This window comes from Dasypus novemcinctus, chromosome 9, assembly GCF_030445035.2.
Source record: "Dasypus novemcinctus isolate mDasNov1 chromosome 9, mDasNov1.1.hap2, whole genome shotgun sequence".
Taxonomy (NCBI): Eukaryota; Metazoa; Chordata; class Mammalia; order Cingulata; family Dasypodidae; genus Dasypus; species Dasypus novemcinctus.
The window spans coordinates 112,373,502-112,396,033 of NC_080681.1; the positions used below are offsets into that span (position 1 = coordinate 112,373,502).

At 57.7% G+C, this 22,532-nt stretch overlaps 3 protein-coding genes across 5 annotated transcripts; all 3 read right to left on the minus strand.

Annotated features, from left to right (window-relative positions):
* Positions 1-263: 263 nt before the first annotated feature.
* On the minus strand, positions 264-6,393 carry C1QB (complement C1q B chain). The gene is made up of 3 exons (XM_004468298.5): positions 6,242-6,393; positions 2,162-2,356; positions 264-985 (listed from the first exon to the last, which is right to left on the minus strand). The coding sequence occupies exons 2-3, from the start codon at positions 2,331-2,333 to the stop codon at positions 411-413; spliced, it is 747 nt and encodes a 248-aa protein (XP_004468355.1). The 5' UTR covers positions 2,334-2,356; positions 6,242-6,393; the 3' UTR covers positions 264-410.
* Positions 6,394-12,058: 5,665 nt separating this feature from the next.
* Positions 12,059-14,664, minus strand: C1QC (complement C1q C chain). Its single transcript, XM_058304150.2, has 3 exons — positions 14,532-14,664; positions 14,075-14,256; positions 12,059-12,939 (listed from the first exon to the last, which is right to left on the minus strand). Exons 2-3 carry the CDS (start codon positions 14,247-14,249, stop codon positions 12,383-12,385), a joined length of 732 nt encoding a protein of 243 aa, XP_058160133.1. The 5' UTR covers positions 14,250-14,256; positions 14,532-14,664; the 3' UTR covers positions 12,059-12,382.
* A 3,291-nt stretch (positions 14,665-17,955) lies between these two features.
* On the minus strand, positions 17,956-20,810 carry C1QA (complement C1q A chain). 3 transcript variants are annotated; one of them, XM_058304151.2, is made up of 3 exons: positions 20,652-20,810; positions 19,675-19,841; positions 17,956-18,747 (listed from the first exon to the last, which is right to left on the minus strand). In XM_058304151.2, exons 2-3 carry the CDS (start codon positions 19,835-19,837, stop codon positions 18,173-18,175), a joined length of 738 nt encoding a protein of 245 aa, XP_058160134.1. In that variant the 5' UTR covers positions 19,838-19,841; positions 20,652-20,810; the 3' UTR covers positions 17,956-18,172. The 3 variants fall into 3 exon arrangements, with proteins under 3 accessions (XP_058160134.1, XP_058160135.1, XP_023447439.2); XM_058304152.2 differs by having other exon boundaries at positions 20,656-20,752; XM_023591671.3 differs by lacking the exon at positions 20,652-20,810 and adding an exon at positions 20,141-20,164.
* Between the last annotated feature and the right edge of the window lie 1,722 nt (positions 20,811-22,532).

Sequence of the window (22,532 nt, forward strand, 5' to 3'; positions counted from 1 at the left end):
AGAGAGAACGAGGGACGGGGCCAGCCCCGGGCAGGGGCAGAGGAGGTGCGCAAGGGACCCCATTCCCAGCCTGCTGTCTGCCCGGTGGCTGGCGCAGAGCAGGACCCAGACGGAGTCTGGCCTTCAAAGCACCTCCTGCTCGGTGGCGTTTCTGCTTTCAGTCGTCATTCACTCACTCATTGTGCAGTCATTCATTCAGCCAGCACTTGTGAGCACCACTGTGTGTCAGGTGCTGCGACACAGAGTTCAATCAGACCACTGTCCCTTGTCCTCGGGGAGTTTATTTACTCGTTGGTTCGGCCACCTTCACAGAGCCCTACGCTGCTTTGGCTGGGGGGGCAGGAGGTGTCGGGGGCGGGTGAGCATTGCGGGCGGGCAGGAGGTGGGGCGGGGCTGGGTCAGCCTCGGGGTCACGCTTCCGCGTCCGGGAAGAGCAGGAACCCGGAGAAGATGCTGTTGGCGCCGTCGAGGCCCAGCAGGGAGTTCCTGTCGGTGGCCTGCAGGAAGACGTTCTCCCCCAGCCCCAGCTTGAGCACCACGCCACCCGTGGTGACCTGGAAGGAGCTGTGCACGAAGTCGCAGAAGGCCACCACCCTCTGCGGGCGCTCCCGGCCGCGGACCAGGTTCACGCACAGGTTCCCGCGCGAGCTGGCGTGGAAGGTGAAGTAGTAGAGGCCGGGCACCTTGCAGGTGAACTTGCCGCTGCGAGGCTCGTAGTTGTTGTTCTCGTTGGTGATGACGTGGTCGAAGCGGATGGTCTGGTCCCGCCGCAGGGGTGTGGTGACGGTCCGCGTGGCAGAGAAGGCGATTTTCTGCGTGGCCTTGTAGTCCCCAGATTCACCCTTGGGTCCACGGGCTCCAGGGGGCCCCGGGGAACCTTTGGGGCCCACGGGGCCCTTGGGACCAACTTTTCCTGGGTTCCCGGGGATCCCTGGGTCCCCCTTCTCTCCATACTCGCCGTGGTCTCCAGCTAGCCCTGGCAGCCCTGGGAAAGCAGAGACGAGGAGAAAGGACAGAGATCACTGAGAGGCAGAGGAAGGACTGTGGGCTGGGCAGAAGGGGGCCTGGCTGTGTGAGCTTGGGCAAGTCCCTGCCCTTCTCTGGGCCTCAGCCTCCCATCTGTAAAAAGAGGGGGTCAGAGAGGGCCTCCAAGTCTCCTTCAGCCCGGCTTTCTGCGTCTGAACTATGCTGGACGCTAATGGGAACTAGTGCCCGTGGGTGGGAGCGGAACCTCCCAGAGGAATCTGCCTTCCTGCCCGGCTTGGACAGGGCCCCAGACTGTGCTTAAGCCTCCAGCAGGGATAGTCAGTTCTTGGCGCTCATGCTAGCCCTCTCTGCTCCCTTGCCCGTGGCAGACATCCTTAATCGATCACTGCATTCTTTCCTGCTGAACCTGGAAGTGGGCCTTGGAGTCCTTCTCAATACAACCCTCTGAGCGACCTCTGCTTGTGCACACCACATGATAAAACCTACCGTGTAGCAGAGTGGCCCAGTATAGTGGCTGAGAATGTGGGCAACGGGGACAGACAGTTGTGCCTCTAAAGTCACATCTGCCATTACTAGTTGTGTCACCTTGACTGAGGCATCTTCTCTGAGGCTGGGCTTTCTTGTCTGTAAACTGGGAATAATGATTTTTGAGCAATGGCAAGGAGGACATGAAGTTATGTGTGGAGAGTGACTGGCATAGAGGGTTGTTGCATAACCACGGATTACCTGAATGGATGAACTACATTTTGCAGAAGTTTTCATTTTGGGGGAGAGGGTCTCATGTGAACCCCACGACAGCCCCATAAAAGAATCATTGTCCCCCTTGTAGGGGTGAGGCAACGGTATGGCTCATACCCTGGAGGTCAATTCAAACCAGGGACTGTTCAACGTCAACAGTGTCCCTCTCCCTAGATTTAGTGCCAAGAGATCCATGGTCTGGTCTCAGCCTTAACATTTATTGGGCCACCTTGGGCAAGACAAGCCTTCTGGACTTCAGTTTTCCCATCTGTAGAATGGGAATCAGAATTCTCTCCCTGCAAGGATGCCGCGAGGGCCCAGGAAGCTGGTGGATTTGAAGGTACTTTTGCGTCTCTAAGGTGGGCAACTGTGACTCAGGAGACAGGAGATGGGGCCCCAGTTGGCGCCACCAGTGTGTCCCCAAAGCCCGCGGTACCTTTCGCTCCCTTTATCCCGGGAGTCCCCGGCTGGCCATCTGAGCCTGGTCTCCCGGGGATGCCTGGGGTGCCGGGGATGGTCGCGGGCCCTGTGCAGCTGCTCTGGGCGCAGGAGGCGTCAGGCAGGCTGAGAAGCAGCAGCGGCAGGACGCCACCCCACAGGGTCTTCATCACCACACTGTCTCAGCTGCCTCCTGCAGGGGAGAAGAGGGGCCAAGGTCACTGCTGAGGTGACTCCTGTCGTTCATTATACTTCCATTGGTTTATGTATTCACCGAGCGTCTCCTACGCACCAGACCTTGTTCTGGGTGCTGGGGATACAGTGATGAGCAGACAGGGATGGTCCTGCCCGTGGGGCTGACAGTCAGACAGACACTAAACAGGTCAACATACAACCAAACAAAAAGTACAGACACTCCTTGTTTGATTGCACGTCGCCGATAGTGCGTATTTTGCAAATTGAAGGTTTGTGGCCACCCTGCGTCGAGCAAGTCCATTGGCACCATTTTTCCAACAGCAGGTGCTTGGTTTGGGTCTCTGTGTCACATTTTACATAAGTACATATATTGTTGCTTTAGACATAATGCCACTGCACACTTAATAGACCAGAGCAGAGTGGAAACATAGCTTTTATATGCACCGGGAAACCAAAAATTTGGTGTGACTCCCTTTATTGTGATTTTTGCTTTATTGCAGAGGTCTGGAACCAAATCTCCAGTATCTCCAAGGCGCGGCTGTAGGTCTAGACTGTGATCAGTGCTCTGAAGGTAACAGAAGGGGGCCGGGAGGGCCAGTACAGGGGCAGAGTGACCCTTTAGCAAGCAAAGACCTTCCACCCGGGAAGTGTTCTAGACAGGGGAGTGACGGGGCTGAGACCTGCGGGTAGAAAGGGCTGGAGGGAGAGTGTTGCAGGAGGAAGAAACAGTGGGAGCAAAGGCCTGGAGCGGGTCAGCGCCCGGGGGGGTGAGGATCAGCCGGGAGGCTGGTGTGGCCGGAGGGCAGCGAGGGCTCAAAAGGACGGGGGGTGAGGTCCGAGACGGAGGCAGGGCTCTCGAAGGCTGTGGGTCTGTGGGTTTTGGATTTTATTCCAAACATGCTCGTTCAGTGCAGCTTTTGATTTCAGGGTGCCTGGGCAGTTTCCACAGCAAGTCTGTCTGTGTCAAGCTTGCACAGTGGAAACTATTATTTCTACATCGAAGAGGACACCAAGGGTCAGGGAAACTGAGTTACTTGCTCAGGGTTACGTAGTTAGGACTAGACCCAGGACTCAGACCCAGGTTTATCCAGTGTCTCTGCCAGCAATCCTGGCTATCTCTGCAGGCTGCCTATCCTCAAGTTCCTTCCTCCAAGAGCGCTGGCCCTGGTGAGAGGGTGGTGCTGTCCCTTCTTTGTCCTAGAGAACTGTATGTTGCTCCAGCTGGTCAGCCCAGGTTGGCCAGGACCCTATGCTGTTAATTCTCAAGTCAGAAGGGACCTTAGAGTCCATCCAGTCCAATGCTCAGCCTATTTTTAAGTCTTCTCAATAATGTCTCTACCAAGGGCTCTTCCTTCAATGGCTTGCACCATTTCAGTGACGGGCAGCTCACTCCCTGCCAAGACAGCCCATTTCACCTTTGCCCTGATTCAAATTCTCCCTGTCCTGCAAGGCTCCTCCAGGGGTCCCTCCCACATCACCCCTCAGCCCACAGAGGTACCTCCCTCTGCTGAGCTCTTTCTCACAATGAAAATGGGAAAGCTGAGCGGTCCCTGCCCACCTCCTGGGACCACCGTGGGGATCCGGGTGAGACCACGAGTGGGAACGTGTCAGGGCATCACAAGCTCTTGCCTGCCCTTGCACCTGCCGCTGCTCCTCTCCACGCCCTGAGGAAGGGGGTTCTGATTGTTTTCCCCTCTTGCAGATGAAGGAACGGAGGCTCCAAAAGTAGAAAGCAGCCTGCTCAAAGCCTCCCAGCGAGCGGGCGAGCGGCAGCACTGTGAACTGCCCTCCCTGCCCTGCCTCTGGCTGTGCCCACCCCGGGGCCTGGCAGGTGGTACGCTTCCCGGGACGGCAAGAACCTGCTGCTTGTTGGCGCATGTGCTCTGGTAACTAGCCTCAGTCCCGCAGCCCATTTCCCAGCCCCCCAGGTTATGCCAGGTGCTGTCCTGTGCACCAGGAAGGGGCACGTTGCAGGGGTGCAACCAGGGCCTGCCAGCAGCCAACTTAGGCTCTGTCATGTTCTGAAGACAGAGCAGCTCAGGGAAAAATCCCACTTATCTCTGAATGAGCACCAGCCCTCACTCTTTCTGGAAGGTTTTACAAAAGGACAATTTGACAGTTCTAATAATCTATGCATTGGACACTTCCTTGGTGCCAGACTGTGTTAAATGCTTTATGTGCCATTTTCTCATTTTACTCCATCCTCACCACAGTGCTTTGAGAAAGCACTCCTGTTCTCTCATTTCACAGATGAGGAAACCAGGGATCAGAGGGGGCAAGAACCTTGATAAAGGTCACACAGTCCCTGTGGGGCTCAAATTCAGACCCAGCTCTTCAGAATCTCAGAAACTGACAGGGCTATTAGGAGGCAGGCATTCCTGGTACTTAAAGCACGGGTGTTGGAGCCAGATGGCCCGAGAGAAAGAGTTAATGCCCGGGGCACGCTCAGAATAGAGCGGGGCGCAGGGGACAGTGCTTGGTAAAGGGGGCTTTGTCGTTGCTGTCGTTGCTGTGGCTGGAGGCAGCGAACGTTCTCCTGGTTCTCCTGGCCTGAGTGTCAGAAGGAAAGCCAGTGTCACGTCCAGCCTCTGCCGCTTCTTAGGCAAGGGCTTTGGGCAACTCGCTTCTCCCTGGCCTCTATAAAATGGGGATGATTCTACTTGTTTGGGGACAAGTGAGTTAGGGCCTACAACGGAGCCTGGCATGTTGTAAAGCTCGGTGAATATCAGCCATTCTGTTCTTATCACCGTCACCCTAGAATCCCCAGGCTTTTGGACAGGAGGGAAGATGGTTGGACAAGTGAGGAGGGATCCTTTTGGGAGACTGGACTCAGGGAGAAGCCTCGGCCAGTGGGGAGCCAAGGGTCTGGCCTCTGCTAGGAACTGGGTTTCTTGTGGAAGCTGGAGCTGGGCTGGGGTGAGAGTGGGAAGTTCTGAGTTCGAGTCCATTTCAGGGGGCCACTGGATCTCAGGCTTGGGGGAGGACCCCTGCCTTTGCCAATCCGTCATCTCCTTCCACCTTGCTTCCTTCTTCTTCTACATTGCCTCACCAACCCCTCCGTCTACTTCTAGTTCCAACCATCTCCCCTTCCCTGACTTGGAGCTGGGCCAACCTGACCTTGAACTCCACCTCCACTGCTCCCTCGCTGCTTGACCTCAGCAAGTGCCTTAACCAATCTGGGTCCCTTTGGCAATGACCATTTCTACCTGGCCCGGCTGCCGGAGGGATTGCATGCGACAGGATCTAAAAGGAATAAGGGCCCCAGAAGGCCCTGCCCCCCGCCTTCCTAGGCATCACTGAGTTCATGCAGGACAAATAATTACCCCAGCTTCACCTGCAAGTCAAACTAGTTCCCGAAAGGGTCGAGCTGGTAGACCGCAAGGAAGTGAGAGAAGCAAGGTTGGCAGAAGCAGAGGTTCAGCTCTGCCCCGGGTTTACTTACACATTTTGAGCCGGGTAGCGTGCTGAGCCCCTGGGGAGCGCGATCTTCTTTAAGGCTCAGAGGGCCCCTGGAGAAGGTTCTCATCCCCAGAAGGGGTCTCTGGCTGAGAAAGGTTGTATGACTTGCCCAAGGTCATTAGCACTAAAGAGGCAGAAGCTGGGTTCAGCCCAAGTTTCTGTGACCCCAAAGCCTTTATGCTGCTGGTTCCAACTCCAGGCAGCCTCTCCATCGCCTGGGCCTCTGGGTAGCGGCAGACTCCCAGGCTCACCCCAGAGTCCAGTTCCATCGGTCTGGGGTTAGTCCCAGGAATCTGCACCCCTCACAAATATCCCAGGAGGCTCCAGGACAGGGGACGTGAGGCCTGCACGTTGAGAATCCCCGCCCTCCACCATGGCGGCCCTGCCGGCCAGCCCCCCCCCCAAGGCCGAGCGCCCTCCTCACCTGGCCACCCGGTGTCCTGTGATTCCGTGGGGCTGGGCAGCAGTGGGACCAGGAGCTGGGAGCCCGGTGCTCTCAGCCCAAAGCGGAAGTTCCGTTCTCCGGAGGCGGAAGGACCTTCCCCAGTGGTCCCCTCCCGCGGGCCCAGGGGGCCGCCCCTTCCCCGTCGCCCACTCTCACCCCATCCTGCTGTACTCAGGCAGTTTCAGGTCCCGTTTCTGCAACCGGAGGGGTTTACTGTAAGCGGCTGGGTGAGGGGTGAGCTTGGTTTCGCCAGCTCAGCAGCTGTGGGGGGAACAGGCCGTCCTGGGAATGTCCACCACTGGCCACTCACCCGCCAAGGCCCTCTGACCTCATGGTCCCCTTCAGGGGACAGGGTGGCCCTCGGTGGAATGAAAACGTGGCTGACCTGGTGCTGGAGCACTGGATTTGGAGTCAGAGACCTTGGTTCCAGTTTCTGACTCCACCATGTCCCGGCTGAGCGTTCTCAGCCGAAGGGACCCAGGGGACCCCCGTTTTCTCCTCTATATAATGGCAGTGTGATCACACCTGCTCTGCAGATCTCACGGGGCTCTGGGAAGAGCAGAGGGATAATGGCAGAGAAAGCACGGGGTAAACTGTAAAGTGCTGTGCGCATGTTAATTGTTAATATCTCTCCATGTCCCAGGCTTCCCTTTTCTGGGCTCATCGGTTCTGTTTGCTCCCTCTCTACACCCCCGTTCTTTTCCTCTTCTCAGATAATAATCTAATAGCGAATTTTAAAGGTGGTCATTATTTATACCCCTCCCTCCCCTTGCAGCAGCTCTCAAAGCTGAGGACAATAGACGATAACAGGTGCAGGCGGGGCCTGTTGCTTGTTGATCCTGGAAGCACACTAAGTCAGAGCTGGAGCGGGGCTTGGAGGGCATCCAGCCCACCCCTCTCATTTTATTTATGGGCAACTGAGGCCCAGGAAGGAGAAAACTCATTATCTGACAAATATTTCTTGTAAGCCTCTAGGTGCGAGGCTCTGGATATAGGGCCATGAGCAAGTCAGACCTTCCCTTCTACTGGGAGAGATGTGTTAAATATCTAATGGCACAATGGTTTCATTGGGATAAAGGTCACAAAAAAGAAGTGACTCCTCATGTAAGTGGCAGGCATGGGACCCCCTGGCATCCCCGACACCGGCATTTTGCCTCCTTACTGTGACGGCATCTAAGAAACGTGATGCGCCTTTAACTGCAGCGGGTGATAGCAAAGGCCAAGACGAGCTTGATAAGGTCAAATCGTCTCCAAGCTCAGCCAACAGTAGAACCACAGGAACCCAGGCTAAGATGCAGAGGCAAGCGTGGTGGGTTCCGCGGAGGGAGCTAGTGGGCCGCCGGCCCAGAGGTCCTTCTGAGGGCGCCCCAGGCCTCTAATTTCTTGGTGGCCGAGGGCATGGGAAAAGATGGGCTTGAATTTGAGGCAGCAGCAGCAGCGTGAGACCAGGGACAGGCGGCGGCAGAGAGCGGAGGTAGGGGCGTCGGCTTTGGAACCTGCCTCTCCTGAGTTTGAATCCTAGCCCTGCTTCCTCCTGGCTCTGAGGCCTCGGGAACATTTACCAACCTCTTTTTCCCCTAAATCGAGGACATGGGCGCTCACCTCCGAGGGTGGCTGTGAGGGTCCAGCGAGGCCCTCCTGCCACGTGCCCAGCCCTTGGTAGGCACCCAGTGCTTGCTTGGGAACGGCGTTTATTACTATTAAGAGAAGGCAGAGTTTTTGAGCCTGGGAGCAGAGGAGCCAGGCCTGAATTTGGGGGGATGCCTGGACTTAGGATCCAGGAGCTGAGGGTCCCTGAGAGGGAGCCTGTTGGACTCTGTACCTGTAAAATCTTGGATTCCGTCCCTGACACAGACAGATGATCTGACAATGGGCGGAGAAGGAAGCCTACACCCCCCGTTCCCTGTGCTCTGGAGGCAAGTCCTTGCCGCTTGGGGTGTCTCGTTCTGGTTCCTGCCCTTGCTCCAGCACGCCCTCCCCACCTCCAGGAGGAGGCTGCCCCCTGCCTTCCTGCCCCCCTCCCCCTTAAAAACTCTTGCCGGCTTCCTCAGCACTGCAGACAAGCTGGCCTTTTCAAAGGCCGGTCTCTCCTGACTAAGGGAGAACAGCAAGGAAACAATTACGGAAAATAAAAATGGCACAGAAATTGTTGTTTCCAAAGTACAGGTTTCTGATCTGCCACTGTGGCCTACATAAACGGTGTATTGATTTTTTTAAAAAAAGAGAAATGAGACGAAAGAAGCATTCCTTGTAGCCCTGCTGGGCGGACTGCTAAGTGGTGGATGGAGGGACGGCCATGAGCGGGTGGCCTGGGACCCAACCCTGTCCCTGCCAGAGGTGCCCAGGCAGGTGACCTGGGCCCAGATCCTCTGCCCTGTTCTCTGTATGTCACCACCACCCCCTGCCCCACATCCTACACATTTCTCATGGCCCACCATGTGCCATGCATCTTCTAGGGGACTGGGGATACAGACATGCATCGGAAGCGGCCCTTTCCTCCAGGGTGCTCACGGGCCAGTGGGGCAGGCAGACCTGCAAGTGAACGAGTGCACTAAAGCCACTTTGGAATCATCGGATTCATCCTGTCACCCACAGTCCCATCTTCTCCAAACATTTATAAAATGGCCTTAGTCTAGGGCTATGTTTCTTGTTTTTGTTCTTTTTTTTTTTTTTACACTTTGGATGAATTTATGCCTTATTAATATGTATTAATAAAAGTGAATTTTTAAAAAAATGGGTAAAAGCTTGAACAGACACTTCTCCAAAAAGGAAATACAAATGGCCAAAATGCCAATATAACATCACTAGCCATTAGGGAAATAGAGACCAAATCGACAATAAAATACCATTTCACACCTTATACAATGGCCATTACAGAAAAAGAAAGAAAAATACAAGTGCTAGAGAAGATGCAGGAAAGAGGAACACCTCTTCACTGTTTCAGGGAATGTTTAATAGTACAGCCTTTCTGGAAGACAGCTTGAAAATACCCCAAGAAACTGAATACAGAATTCCTTAGGCTCCAGCAACCGCATTACTTGGAATACATTCAGATGAAAAGAAAACAAGGACACAAACTGACACCTGCTCACCAATGTTCACTGAAGCACCACTCACAACTGCCAAAATATGGAACCAGTTCAAGTGTCCATTGACAGTGAATATCTAAGCAAAATGCGTTTATGTGCAGAGTGGAACAGCACTCAGCTACCAGACAAAGGAGACTGGGATGCATATGACAATGTGGATGAACCCTGAGGATAGTATATTGAGTGACATAACCAGATACAAAAGGACAGATATTGATGGTCTCACTTATATGAACTAAATATGACGAGTAAATTCAAAGAGGTAAACTCTTCTAGAGTATAGCTTACTAGGAAATAGGATGGGGGTTAAGAATGGGAACTCATGCTCAATATATGTAAAATTTTTAATAAGGTTTATTGTAAAAGTGTGAAAGTGACTAGAGTTCATGGTAACACATTATAGTGAGAATAACTAATATTGATGGTTTATAAATGAGATGGTGACTGAAAGAGGTATTCTTTTTTTTTCTCTCTCTCTTCTCTGAGATTTGTTGACTACTTTTAAGGATCTGATCTATTATTTTTTTCCTGAGTTGGATTCAGATGTGACCTCTCAATGCATGCCTCTTCTGTCACTTTTATGGAACCTGTGGTTGTCGCTGTGGTTGGTGCATACTCAGGAGACTTGAATCTCTGGACTATCTGTGTGCCAGCTGGGCCCTGAACCTCAGTAGAGTTGCAACCCCTACTCTCCAGTTCATTGGAATCACCCAGGTCGGCTGACGGGGAGGTGAGAATGGTCAACAACCACACCAGGGAACCAAGAGTGTCTACACCTGCAAGCAGGAGAATCACATCCATCAGCCATGTGGGATCTAAACCCCGTCTCGATTTAGAGGTGGAGTGGATATCGCCATCCCTGGGTCCACAGGATAGAAGAATAAAATATAGATTAGAATGGACTTACTGGTATTCTACTATAGAACTGTTGTGAGTCTAGGAACGGAAGAAATTGTATCATTGATATGGAGATGGTGGCCACGGGAGTTGCTGAGGGCAGGGAGAGGGAGGAAGAGGTGTGATATGGGGCATTTTCGGGACTTGGAGTTGTCCAAAACGATATTGCAGGGACAGATGCAGAACATTGTTTTTCTTGCCATAAGCCACAGGATGGACTCGGGGAGAGTGTGAACTACAGTGTAAACCATGGTCCATGCACTGTGGCAGCGCTCCAGGCTGTATTCACCAAATGCAATGAATGTGCCTCATCAACAAAGGGGATGTTGATATGGGAGGAGTGGGGGTGGGGTGGGGAGTGGGGTACATGGGAACCTCTTATGTTTTTTAACATAACGTTTTGTGTGATCTACTTATCTTAAAAAAAAAAAAGATAAAAAAAATAATGTTTTTGTTCTTGTTTTTAAATAAGCCTGCAGGTAATTTTGTTTGCACCACCAGATTTGGGAACCTGGGGTCTCAAGTGCCATGAGTTTGTGGTCCAAGCCTGAGGAGGGCACTGTGGGGATGTGAAGGGGGATTCAGGGAAGGCTTCGTGGAGGAGGTGATCGCTGCAGTGAGTCCTGACAGTTGAGTGGGCACTGGCCAGGTGGATGGAGGACTTGTGCGGTGGGTCAGGAGGCGCTACAGGGTGAAGGGGCAGCATGGGCAAAGGCAGGGCCTTGAAACAGCCTCCTTCACAAACAAAGGCCAGAAGGGCAGGGAGGTGGCTGTGGACCCCAGCCCAAGCCCTCCACCCTCACAGCCCCCCTCAGTCAGCGGGTGCCTCCGGGAGCTCCGTGGGGACTCGTGAACCAAGTTGGGGTCCCAGCCGGGTGGGGCTGGGTTCTCACGGGGCCTGCATGAGCCTCAGTTTCCCCGGACCCTGAAGCCCGGACCTGAAGTCCGCACAGGAAAGTGACACTTTTTATCTTTTTTACACCTGAGCTGTGACTTCCTCTGGTGCCCACTGTAGAGAAACTGCTACCGCAGGTGCTGGGCTGCCCCGGGTCTCCAACAAGAATCAAGGCTGCCGCGCCAGAGGTCAAAACGTGATGCCATGTGGCCAGTGCTGGTGTCCAGGGGGCTCCCGGGGCTCCCAGAGTCTGCAGGTGGGCCAGACTTCCGGAGAAGGGTCTCACTCCCCGCCCACACGTGCTCGCCTCAGAGGGTGGCTGTGAGCATGAAAGGAGTCGACACACAGAACGCACTTGGCGTGGTGCCTGGCGTGTGGTAAGCGCCCACTAGAGGTTAGTGGTTATGATTTGTGATCATTCATTTACTCTGCCTTTGGTTTTTCATTGGCCAGTATTCACTCACTCATTCATTCATTCATTCTCCGTTCACTCATTAATTCAGCACAAATTCATTGCACATCCGGTTTTTGCCTGCACTGGACTTACCTGAGCCCAAACCTCTCCTGTGACGAGAGCCCCCCAAACTGAACCTAGGTCCGGGAATTCAAGCACACTCCTGTTTCTTTACCTGTGAGCATGGCTGTAACCTTAATGACCACTGCGCCTCTCCCCCAAACAAGTGACGACACACAGCCCCTTGGTGACCCCTTGTGACCTTCACCACACTGGAGCTTCTCTCTCCTCCCAGGCCAGAGAGGCTGAGTGCCTCAGCCGTGGCAGCCCACCTTTACTGGGCACCAACTCTGTGCCTCGTCTGAGTCTAGAGTCCGTGAGTGGTTGTGGGAGATGCAAAGTCATGGATAAGGAGATGGCTCTTTTCAGAAACTGGCAGTGAGGAATCTGAGCCTTGCAGGTCCATTGATTCAACCATTTATTTCTGTATTTCCCTGCCTCTTCCAAGACCTGGGGAGTGGGGTGGTGAGCCAGTACCAAAAGGTTAAGTGTCAAAGGCATGGTTCAAGCTGTGTCTCCTGAAGGAGCTCAGAGGAGGGGGGGATCTCATGGAGTGGCAGTCAGGGCAGGCTGCCTGGAGGAGGAGTCCATCAGGTGGGGAGAACAGCCTGAACAAGGATCAAGGGCTGGGCAGCCCAGTCTGACTGGCATGACGGGTTGCTACAGGGATGCCAAGGGAGGTGGGAGCAGCCCGGGGTAGGCGGGTTGGAGCCGGCCTGCCCACCCTAGTCGGGGAAGAGCAGGAAACCGGAGAAGACGCTGTCGGAACCTTCGGTGCCCACCATGCCGTTGTAGTCGTTGACAGCCAGCCACACCTCCTCGCCCACCTGCAGCCGCAGCAGCACGCCGCCCGAGCTGACCTGCTTGCTGTTGGACATGTGGTCGCAGAAGGTGGTCACCTTGACGTTGTTGCGGTACAGGTGCACGCACAGGTTGGCCGTCTGCGACGTGTGGTAGACGAAGTAGTAGAGGCCGGGCACTTTGCAGGTGAACTTGCCGGTGTTCGTGTCGTAATCCCCCTGGGGGTTGGTGACGACCGCATTGAACCTGACCAGGCTGTTGGGCGCCGGATGCTGGACCGTCTGCCGCGTGACCGTGAACACTGACTGATACTTCTGCTTGTATCTGCCCTCGTCGCCGGGCTCCCCGGGGAGACCCATGAGGCCAGGATCCCCCGGAGTCCCAGAGGCCCCCATGGGGCCATTTTTCCCGGGGTGGCCGGGTGTGCCAGGCTCCCCCTTCTGGCCCTTGGGACCTCGCGTCCCAGAGACAGCTGGGATTCCTGGGGAGAGAGAAGGCGGAAGCTGTGATGGGGCAGAGGGCGGGGTAGAGGAACCTGGGGGTGTCCACGACCACCACAATGTATATTTATAATTTTATCTCATTTTTCTTGAAGAGGACCCTTGATATTGTCTAAGCTTTGGCGTTCCACAGACCCTCCATCTGTCCCTGAGCTGGGCCACCCCAGGCCGGCGAGAGAGTGCGGCTCGCCTGGCTGGAGCAGAACAGCAGCCTGCCCTGGGGGCGTGGGGTGCTCTCTCCAGCTCACCCCTGCTCCCCTCTGCCCACTGCAGACCCGGGGACCTCACTCAGCTCACTCGGAAGTGGAAAATTCCTTCTGGAAAGCTGGTAAAATTCCACTCCATTGCCAAAAGGCAGGAGGGTGTGGGGCGATTCCCAAGGACATTCCTGTCCACTGGCCTCCCCCGTGTCCCTACCACCCCCTGGGCCTCTCCCCAGACCCACCCCAGTGTCACACGGCCTGCACCAGGCTCCACAGCCCCCCAGGCATGCCCCCTCCTCCCCCACCAGGCGCCTGTGCCCCGAGACTCCCGTCCCAACACCACGCCTGTCCAGATCCTCAGCTCCCTTCTCGCAGGCTGGGGCTCCCCGCGGCTCCACCAGAAGATTCTGCAGCTGTGACCCTGACTTCTCACTCCTCACCCTTCCAGCTACCCGGAGTCCTGGGAGGGAGAAGACTACAGCTCTCCAATAATAGCATAACAGTAGCAAAAATCACCACCAGCCTACACTTATTTATACCTAACCCGTGCTCCGTACTGCTTGGTGTTGAAACCTATCGAATCCTTGCAACATCTCTGGGAAGCAGGTGCTACGCTCTCCTCACTTTACAGATGAGGAAACTGAGGCATTGTGAGGTTAGGTAGCTTCAGATCCCACAGCCGGGGCACGGTGCAGCTGGGATTTGAGCCCTGGCAGTCTGCCCCGGCCATGTGTTCACTGCCTCCCCCCGCCCCAGGTGGCAGTGCTGCATGGCAAGAAGTGGAGGGTTGTGATACAGAGATAGGGTAGAGCTTTGGGGTTCACCAAGCTTCAGAGGTTACAAGGCTTTCCTGTACCATCTCCTGCGACCTTGTCTACGCCGGTCCCTGTCCCCACCAGGCCGGCAGACTCACCTGGCTCGCCCTTGGGCCCCGGCACTCCGTCGTGCCCGTCCTTTCCTGGGGCCCCCGGCAGGCCCGGCGTCCCCGGGATCCCGTAGCAGCCGGGGCCGGCCTGGGCCCCACGCGGCAGCACCAGCAGGAGCAGCAGCAGGTTTAGGCCGAGGTGCAGCCCAGAACTGGGCCCCATGTCCCACCTGGGGAAGGAGCGGGGTTGGGGGGAGGGAGTCGGCCCACCCCGTCCCTCTCCCACCCTCCTCACCCTTCTCCCTCCCCACGGCGCGCTTCTCCCCTGCCCCTGGGGGCCCACGATGGATGGTGGGACCTTTCCTTGAGCCCAGCCCCAGGACTCAGCAGGGAGTGGCTGTCCTTCCGCTCACAAATCAAGCTGTCCCTGGGGCCGAGTTTTAGGACGGTGGCAGGGGGGAGGACCTGCCCTTTGCCCTCAGCTGGGCAGGGGACCTGGCCTCACCTGGAGCTGGGAGGCTTCTTCTGGCTTGGTCACAGAGATGTCCTCAGATCTGCTTCCTCTCCCAGGCAAGAGGACACCGTGCCAGAGCAGACACAGCAAGGAGAGCCCGGAGCTGGCCCGGACGCCCCCCTTCCCTCCCTGGCCCTTGCCCGCCCCCTATCCCACATCCCCTTTCCCATCATTTCCCTGACTTGCCACTTTCTTTTGGGTGCTGAGCCAGGCCGACCACAGTGACACCCCCGTGCCCCCCACCCCGGGGTCACGAGGGTATGAAATGAGGAAATGTCCCCGGCCCTGCCATCTGGTTAAGGGTGGGAGGGGGTGTGTGGAAATAGACTTCCCTCTGCGTTGCGTTCAGCTCACCCAATGCCCACCCCCTCTGGCTGGCATTTACTGTGTCCCAGACCCTGTCGTTTCAGGACAGCCCTGGGAGGAAGTTACCGCCTCCTTTATAGGCAAGGAAACTGAGTCTTGGGGAGTGAAAGCCTTTGCCCAAAGCCACACAGCTTTGCTTTGACCCTCTGCTCACCTGCCCCCAAAACCAGCCCCACATGCACTTGCCAAGAGGCTGTCCCTGTTCTAGGCATGTCCACGTGCCCCATCCCATTTGCCACGCTTGGGGGTAGACACCCAGCATGGGCGGGCGGATTGAGCCGCGAGGGCGGAAGGACGGCCCTGGGGACAGCTCACCACCTTGGGCTCTCCTTCCAGCCCTGCCGCTCCCCTGCCGCTCCCCTGCCGGCAGCCTCCAGCAAATCCGCCCTCCCATCTGTATGTGGGGTCCCGGGCGTAGGGTGCCGGTGCCTCCTCCTTTGTCGGGCCGCTGGTTTCCCTGATGACCTTCCCTCCCCTTCCCTCCAGCACCGCCTCCCTCCCCACCCGGGCAGCCTCTGTCTCTGGTCCTGGAGCCTGTTGTGGCTGGTGAGGAGTTGCTAGGAGGGCCAGGCTGGCAGTTGAGAGCGGCCCCCTCCCCTCTTACCCTTGTACAAGATTCTGGGGAAGAGGGCGTGCCGGCAGCACAGGGTTCCAGTCTCCTGCCTCCCGTGTGACTCTGGGTGCATGGTTGACCGACCTGGGCTCCTCCTCTGAGAATAGGGGGTCCTGGTAGCTCCCACACGGGGCAGTGGCGAGGATTCAGCGCAGTGAGGCACATGCTATGCTTAGCCCCATGCTAAGGTCAGAGCCCTGCCCAGACCTCACCGAGTGACACCCCTGAGCCTCAGTCTCCCTGTCTGTACCTCCACCCTGTGGCTCGGGGCTGCAGAATGTGGGGCAAGGTAAGGGCATGAGTCCACTTGGTCCTGGGAGTCCCCCGAGGGTGGAGGGTTGAGAAAGACCGGGGAGGAACAGACATGGTGGATGCAGCATTATCCTGGGTGACCCAGCTGTGCGGCTCCGGGGCTCCCACCATCCGTCCGCGCCTCGGCTGCGCCTGGGCCCGGCTTGTCCAGCAGGTGGCAGCCGCAGCCCGCGCGCAGCCTCGCCCCTGCCCCGCCCACCTGCCAGCTAGGCTGGTTCCCCTCCTCCCAGAGGAGAGGGCACTGGTCCCGCTGGGGGCTGAGCCTGGGGCCAATGCAGGGCCAGGAGGCCCTCCCCACACCCACCGTCTCTAAAGCCTGGCCTCTCCGGCTCTGACCCAGGCTCCACCTCTGCGGTGCTCTGAATGCATGCTCTGAACGCGTGCCCATTGCAGTGCAAGCTTTGGGGTCGGGCAGCCTTGGCCCAAGTCTAAGCACTGCCACTTCCATGCGGTGTGGCTTTCTCCAAGTCCCAGTGTCCTCATCAATTTTGCTGATGTTAAATGCATTAATCACTCTGAAAGTTCCGCACGTTGTAGAGGATCAAAGTTATGTTTCTTTTTCCCAGTCCATGGGTGTGTGTGTTCTGGGTGGGCCGGGGGAGAGCTGGAGCAAGGGGGGGGGCTGCACCAGAGAGCTGAGGCCTGATGGGGGGTGTGACGAGTCCAGCACTGCCCTGGCTCACTCTCCTTCCTAGGTGCCCCCTTACTTATTCCTGATCCCCGAAGGTTGTTGGCGGGCAGGGCAAGAATAGCCCCAGGAGAGGGTCTTGTGTGCATGTCCGGGGTGGCCGTGGGGGCTGTATGCACATGATGACTCCAAGGCCGTCGCGTGTGGGTCAAGGCACGGGGGAGACAGTCCCTGCGGCTCGGGGGTGAGCACGTGTGGGTGTCGTGAGTGAGGCAGCAGAGGAGGATGTGTGTATCTGGGTGTTGGTAGGGCTGTCTGGTAACGATGTGTCTAGAAGGTTGATACTTGATGGGCATCACTTGGACGTCTGAGGCAGGGCTGCATGCATTTGACAGTATGCATATCCCCAAGTGTGTCTGTGGATTTGCAGGCATATCCAGTTTGTATCTCCAGGGGTGTACGCGCAGCTTCTGAGGGAGAGGATGTAACTGCAGGGCGTGGGGGTGGGGATTACATGTGCCCGTGTCTTGGGGGAGGGAAGTTGAGTCCAGGAGTGTAGGTCCATGTGCATCTCAAGGGAAGGGATTTGTGTGTGCATGCATTTCTGTGCATTGTGTGGTGTGCATGTGTGTGATTGTGCGTGTGTGTGTGCAGAACAAAGATGAAACACGCTTCCTTGGGAAAATGCTCACAGCATCAGGCATTTTCATAACTGAACTCCTGGCTTCCTGTTTTCCCAACACGCAAAGGATGAGGTGGGCTTCTGGCTTCTAAGCAGCCCCCCGATGGGGTGAGGGGGCCCTGGAAATGCACACGAAGACTCCAGATCTCCCTGCCCCCCACCCCGGGCGGGATGCCCAGGACAGCAGCTCCAGCCTGCAGGGGGGAGGGGACCTGGCTTCCTGGGGTCCCCTGCTTTCCCTCTCTGATTCCTGCCCCTTCTTCTCTGGTCCAGGTTTGGAAAAGAACACGTGCAATTTGTCAAGGGCACGGCTCTGGAGGCTGGAGAGGCTCGTGGTTACACACACAGGCTTGGGCATCAGAAAGACTAGCACGCAAATCCCAGCTCCTCCCGTTAGGTCCTGGGCTTGGGCTCCGTCCTCACCTTCCTCAATGTCACCATCTGTTTATAGGGTCCTAAGAGGAACCTCAGAGCCTGACCGTTAAACAAATACAGCACTACCTGAAATCGATGCAGCTCTGAGGTTTTCATGTTTTAACTCAGCGAGTCCATTTGAGGTAGGTGCCGTTGTTATTCCCACTTTACACAGGTGAGGAGACCGGAGGCACGGGCGTTATATAACGTGCACGAGAGGACAACTCGCAAGTGGTGGAAGCAGGATTTGAACCCAGGCACGTGAGGCTCCCCGGACCCGCTAATCACACAAGATAAAATACACAACACGGGGTCTGCCTTCTAAGTGCTCAGTACTCCCCTCGCTCGTCCGCCTCCCTCCCCGTGCCCAGAGGAGGAACTCAACCTCACGCTCAATAGATACACGCTCAGGCCTTTATTCTAAGATTTGATCTTCTCGGAGCCCACACGGGGCACCAAGTCCAAGGGGCTCTCAGAGCCAGCCCCCTCCCTTTGGGCAGTTAAAGCAACAGCATCCCTGCGTCACATAACAGAGCCAGAAGCCCAGAGAGGTGGAGGGAGCGGTCCAGGGTCACACAGCAGAGGAGGCCAGGGTGGGGAGGGGGTCCTGGCCCGGCTCAGGTGGACGGGAAGATGAGGAAGCCGCTGAAGACGCTGTCTGCCTCGGGCCCCTGGTAAATGCGGCCCTTGATGGGGTCTCTCTCGATCCAGACCTGGTCGCCCCGCTGCAGCTGGAGCACCGTGCCCCCCGACACCACCTGGAAGAGCCCCCTGCTGTTGGCGTCGCAGAAGCCCAGGGAGCGCTGGCCCAGGCTCCTGGCGGAGGACACGATGGACAGGCAGATGTCCCACTTGGACACCACCTGGAAGGTGAAGTAGTAGTAGCCGGGCACGGCGCAGACGAAGCGGCCCGAGTGGTTCTGGTACGGCCCTTCCTGGTTGGTGATGACTGTGTCGAAGATGACCACGTTGCCGCCCACCGGCGGGCTCCGCCTCACGGCCGAGAAGGCCGGCCGCGGCTGGTCCCTGATGTTCCCGGGGTTGCCTTTGACGCCCCTGAATCCCGGGGGCCCGGCCAGCCCCGGGGCGCCGCTGGGGCCCGGGTAGCCCATGTTGCCGGGCTTCCCGGGGGGCCCGGGCTCCCCCTGGTCTCCTTTCAGGCCTCGGATGCCCGTCCGGAAGCCAGCGGCCCCTGCGGAGAGAGGCCGGGTCGGGGGTCCGGGGCCACCAGTCCTCAGGCCGAGGGCTGGGGCCCCGGGGGGCGCTGGGATGGGGAGGGAGGGCTGGGTCTTCGCCACGCGGATGCGGACGGGCTGGGGGGCTTGGGGCCAGCTCTCCACCTCTCTGAGCCTCGGCCCCTGCATCTGCAAAAGCACAGATGGGCCCTGGGAGAGCGCGAGGTGGGGGAAGGCAGGACGCTCTGCCCTCGGCTGTGCCCTGCCCACGGCCGCCGCTCCACACCCCCCGCCGCTGGCCCTGGCTCCTCCAGGTTCGGGGACCGCACGGAGGGTGCCGGAGGCAAATCGTTGCAAACGTCTATGCGGCCCCTTCCCAGCCTGCGAGGAGCCGGGAGGCTCAGGGGGCTCTGCTAGACTCGCTTTTCCCTTTGTCCATTCCCTTCTCAGCCCTTTCTCTAGAATGTTAGAGTTTCTGAAGCTGATGGGGCTGGGGAGTGGGGAGCAAAAATGACCATTGCAGTTAATTGAGCCCCCTCTAGGTGCCAGGTGGGGGTTCCTTTTACGGATGAGGCTCAGAGAGGGTGAGTGACTTGCTTGAGGTCGCACAGGAAGTCCTGAGCGGAAAGCCTGGGGCCGTGTGGCCTTGCTGCCTGCGCAGTAACTAAGCCCTGGGCACTGCGTTCAGCCCTGCCACATGCACGGCTCCCAGAGACCCATTCTCCGGAGGAGCAAGGTGAGGCCAGAGTGAGAGGATGGAGGCAGGAAAGAAGACACAGAGGCTCCCGTGGGCTGGGGCAGGGCCCAGGCGGAAGGCTAGGCCCCCCCGCCCCCACCCCCAAGGCCCAGTGCAAACTGGGGGCCTCGCGCGGGGGCTCAGGACTCCTGCTTCAGCGCCACCCAAGCCGCCACCCTGGAGGCGCTGTCCGGAAGGAGGTGCTTACCGGGCTCGCCTTGCTCCCCCTTGAGGCCCGGCCGGCCAGGTCGGCCCGGGATTCCCGCGGCCCCGTCTCTCCCGTCAGGGGCTCGGCACACGTCCTGGGTCACCGCGGAGGGCAGGGATGCAGCCAGCACGCAGACCACCAGCCAGCCCCAGGGGGCCCCCATGGCGCTGTGGAGACGCGGGCAGGCCCACAGGCTGGACGCACGCACGCACCCCGCTCGCCCGCACGCAGCCCCCACCACGGCTCACGTGCGCGCGCGTGCCCACACCCCCCGCCCCAGGACCTTAGACGGCCACCCTCCACCCAGCACCAGGCACCCCACACGTGTGCACAAAGCCACACATTCACACGGATACGACTCAAATGCGCACTCGTATTTGCACGCACGGTCTCACACCGATACAGCCCCTCACGCACACACCTACACAACCCGGAAAGCAAACCCCAAATTCCAGTTCACACTCACTTGGACATACACATTCATATACTCTACAGATGAGCGAGTCCACTGAACCAATGTCTAGGGAGCGCCTGCTCCTTGTTTGATGAGCACGCTCTCGCCCAGGCGGTGACGCCACAGAGGCACGCACAGGAATTCACAAACACCCGGCAAACAACCTGCTCGCTCCCCTGCACGCAGGGCCCCTTTGGCACCCACTTGAGGATGGACGCCTGGCTGCCCGCCCCCACCCTCTGACACCCTCGCCTTTCCCCAGCTTCCTGTGTTTTGGGGGCCAGGACCCAGGAGCTCTGGTTAGCACTGCCGGGTCTGTGTCACCACACCCACCCTCGCCAAGCTCTGGTCCAAGAGGTTAAGGGTCCCCAACCCTCCCATTCTGGGTTCCCGCTCAGCGCCTTCCTGTCCCATCCCTGGCGTGGCACCGAACCAGCTGGGGCGCTCGCCCTGTCCAGCCCCTTGGGCCGGTTCCCCTGGTTCCCTGAGGCTTACAGACCCCCACCCCCGGCTCTGGCCTCACCTGCCTCTGGTCGTGAACTCCGACTGGATGTTCTTACCCTCGGCCCAGGGACCCCTGTGGGACACCCGGCAGGGGCAGCGCCTGGCTGAGGCCAAGTTTCATATCCCTTCCCACTTCCTCTTCTCCTCCGGACCTTCGCCCCGCACTGCTCCAGGGGCCAGGGGCCTGCTGGGGACATTTTGAGCAGACCTCAGCAAATGTGGGACGTTGAACGCCCTACCCCAGCCGCAGCCGGTACAGGGGCGGGGAGAGCAAGGCGGGTGTCTGCAAGGGTGGGGGAGGGAGGGCTGGGCCCGGCTGCGAGAGTCAGAGGAGCGCGGAACAGCCAGGCGGAAGGAGTATTTTCAAAAAATCAGTCACTTGTAGGACTTTTTCATGATTATGAAAGCAACCTTTGTTCACTGTCAAAAGCTTGGAAAACACAGAAAAGCACAAAGAAGGAAGAACCCTGGGGTGACGAGAAGCAGCTCAGCACTCAGCTTTCTAGACCCATCCACCTCCTAGCTGCATGTCCTTGGGCAAGTTACTTCATCTCCTGGAGACTCAGTTTTCTTATCTGTAAATTGGGAACAACTCCTACTTCAAAGGATTTTTATAAAGTTTTAGTGATGTAATATACATATAAAACATTTGACCCATGGTGGACACTTAATAATGAGGCTTTATCAACATTAAAAAAAAAAACAGCAACAGAAGCCAGTGTAACCCCACCTCTAGAAATAATTGCTGTTAATGTTTGGATCATCTCGCCTTGTTCTCTCACTGACGGGGTGCTCATTACCTACTCGGACAGCTGGCTTCATCAGTGCTGGTGTGGACCCTGTTGGGGACTGAATCATGCACACACACACCCCCAAAAAAAGGCAGGTCCAGGTCCCAACCCCTGGTCCTGTGGGTGTGAAGCCATTTGTAAGTAGGACCTTCGAAGGTGTTATTAGCTAAGGTGCCCAAACTGGGTGAGGGTGGCCTTAATCCAAGAAGACTGAAGTCCTTATAAGCAAAGGAAACTGGGCTCAGAGAAGCCAGAGGCTGGAGGTCAACGGAAGCAGGAGAAAGGAGAAGACACCGCCATGAGCTGTGCCGCGTGACAGGAAAGCCAAGAGCCCCAGGGACAGCGGGCAGCCCCGCAGGGAGAAGCCTTCCAGCGCTGGACGGAGCCGGGATTTCCTGGTGTGAAGTCACCCCTTGTACGGGATTCGTTTTCACAGCTGGGAAACTAAAGCAGGCTTGGCGGACGCTTTGTGGGCAGGCCTGGGCTGACCATGTTGTTCTTCTTCCCATGAGCACTTTTTTCCCTGAGAATTTCTCCGTAGTGGGGAGGAAAGCCAGAGAGGGGAGGAGAGCCAGAGGGGGAGGAGAGCCAGAGGGGGAGGAGAGCCAGAGCTGGGCAGGAGAGCCAGAGGGGGGAGGAGAGCCAGAGGGGGAGGAGAGCCAGAGCGGGGCAGGAGAGCCAGAGGGGGCAGGAGAGCCAGAGGGGGCAGGAGAGCCAGAGGGGGAGGAGAGCCAGAGCGGGGCAGGAGAGCCAGAGGGGGCAGGAGAGCCAGAGGGGGCAGGAGAGCCAGAGGGGGAGGAGAGCCAGAGCGGGGCAGGAGAGCCAGAGGGGGCAGGAGAGCCAGAGGGGGCAGGAGAGCCAGAGCGGGGCAGGAGAGCCAGAGGGGGCAGGAGAGCCAGAGGGGGCAGGAGAGCCAGAGGGGGAGGAGAGCCAGAGGGGGGAGGAGAGCCAGAGGGGGCAGGAGAGCCAGGGGGGGGAGGAGAGCCAGACTGGGGAGGAGAGCCAGAGGGAGGAGGAGAGCCAGGGAGGGAGGAGAGCCAAAGGGGGAGGAGAGAGGAGAAAAGGGAAGGCGGATGAAGGATGGTCTAGGGCTGAGTTTTTGTGACTCA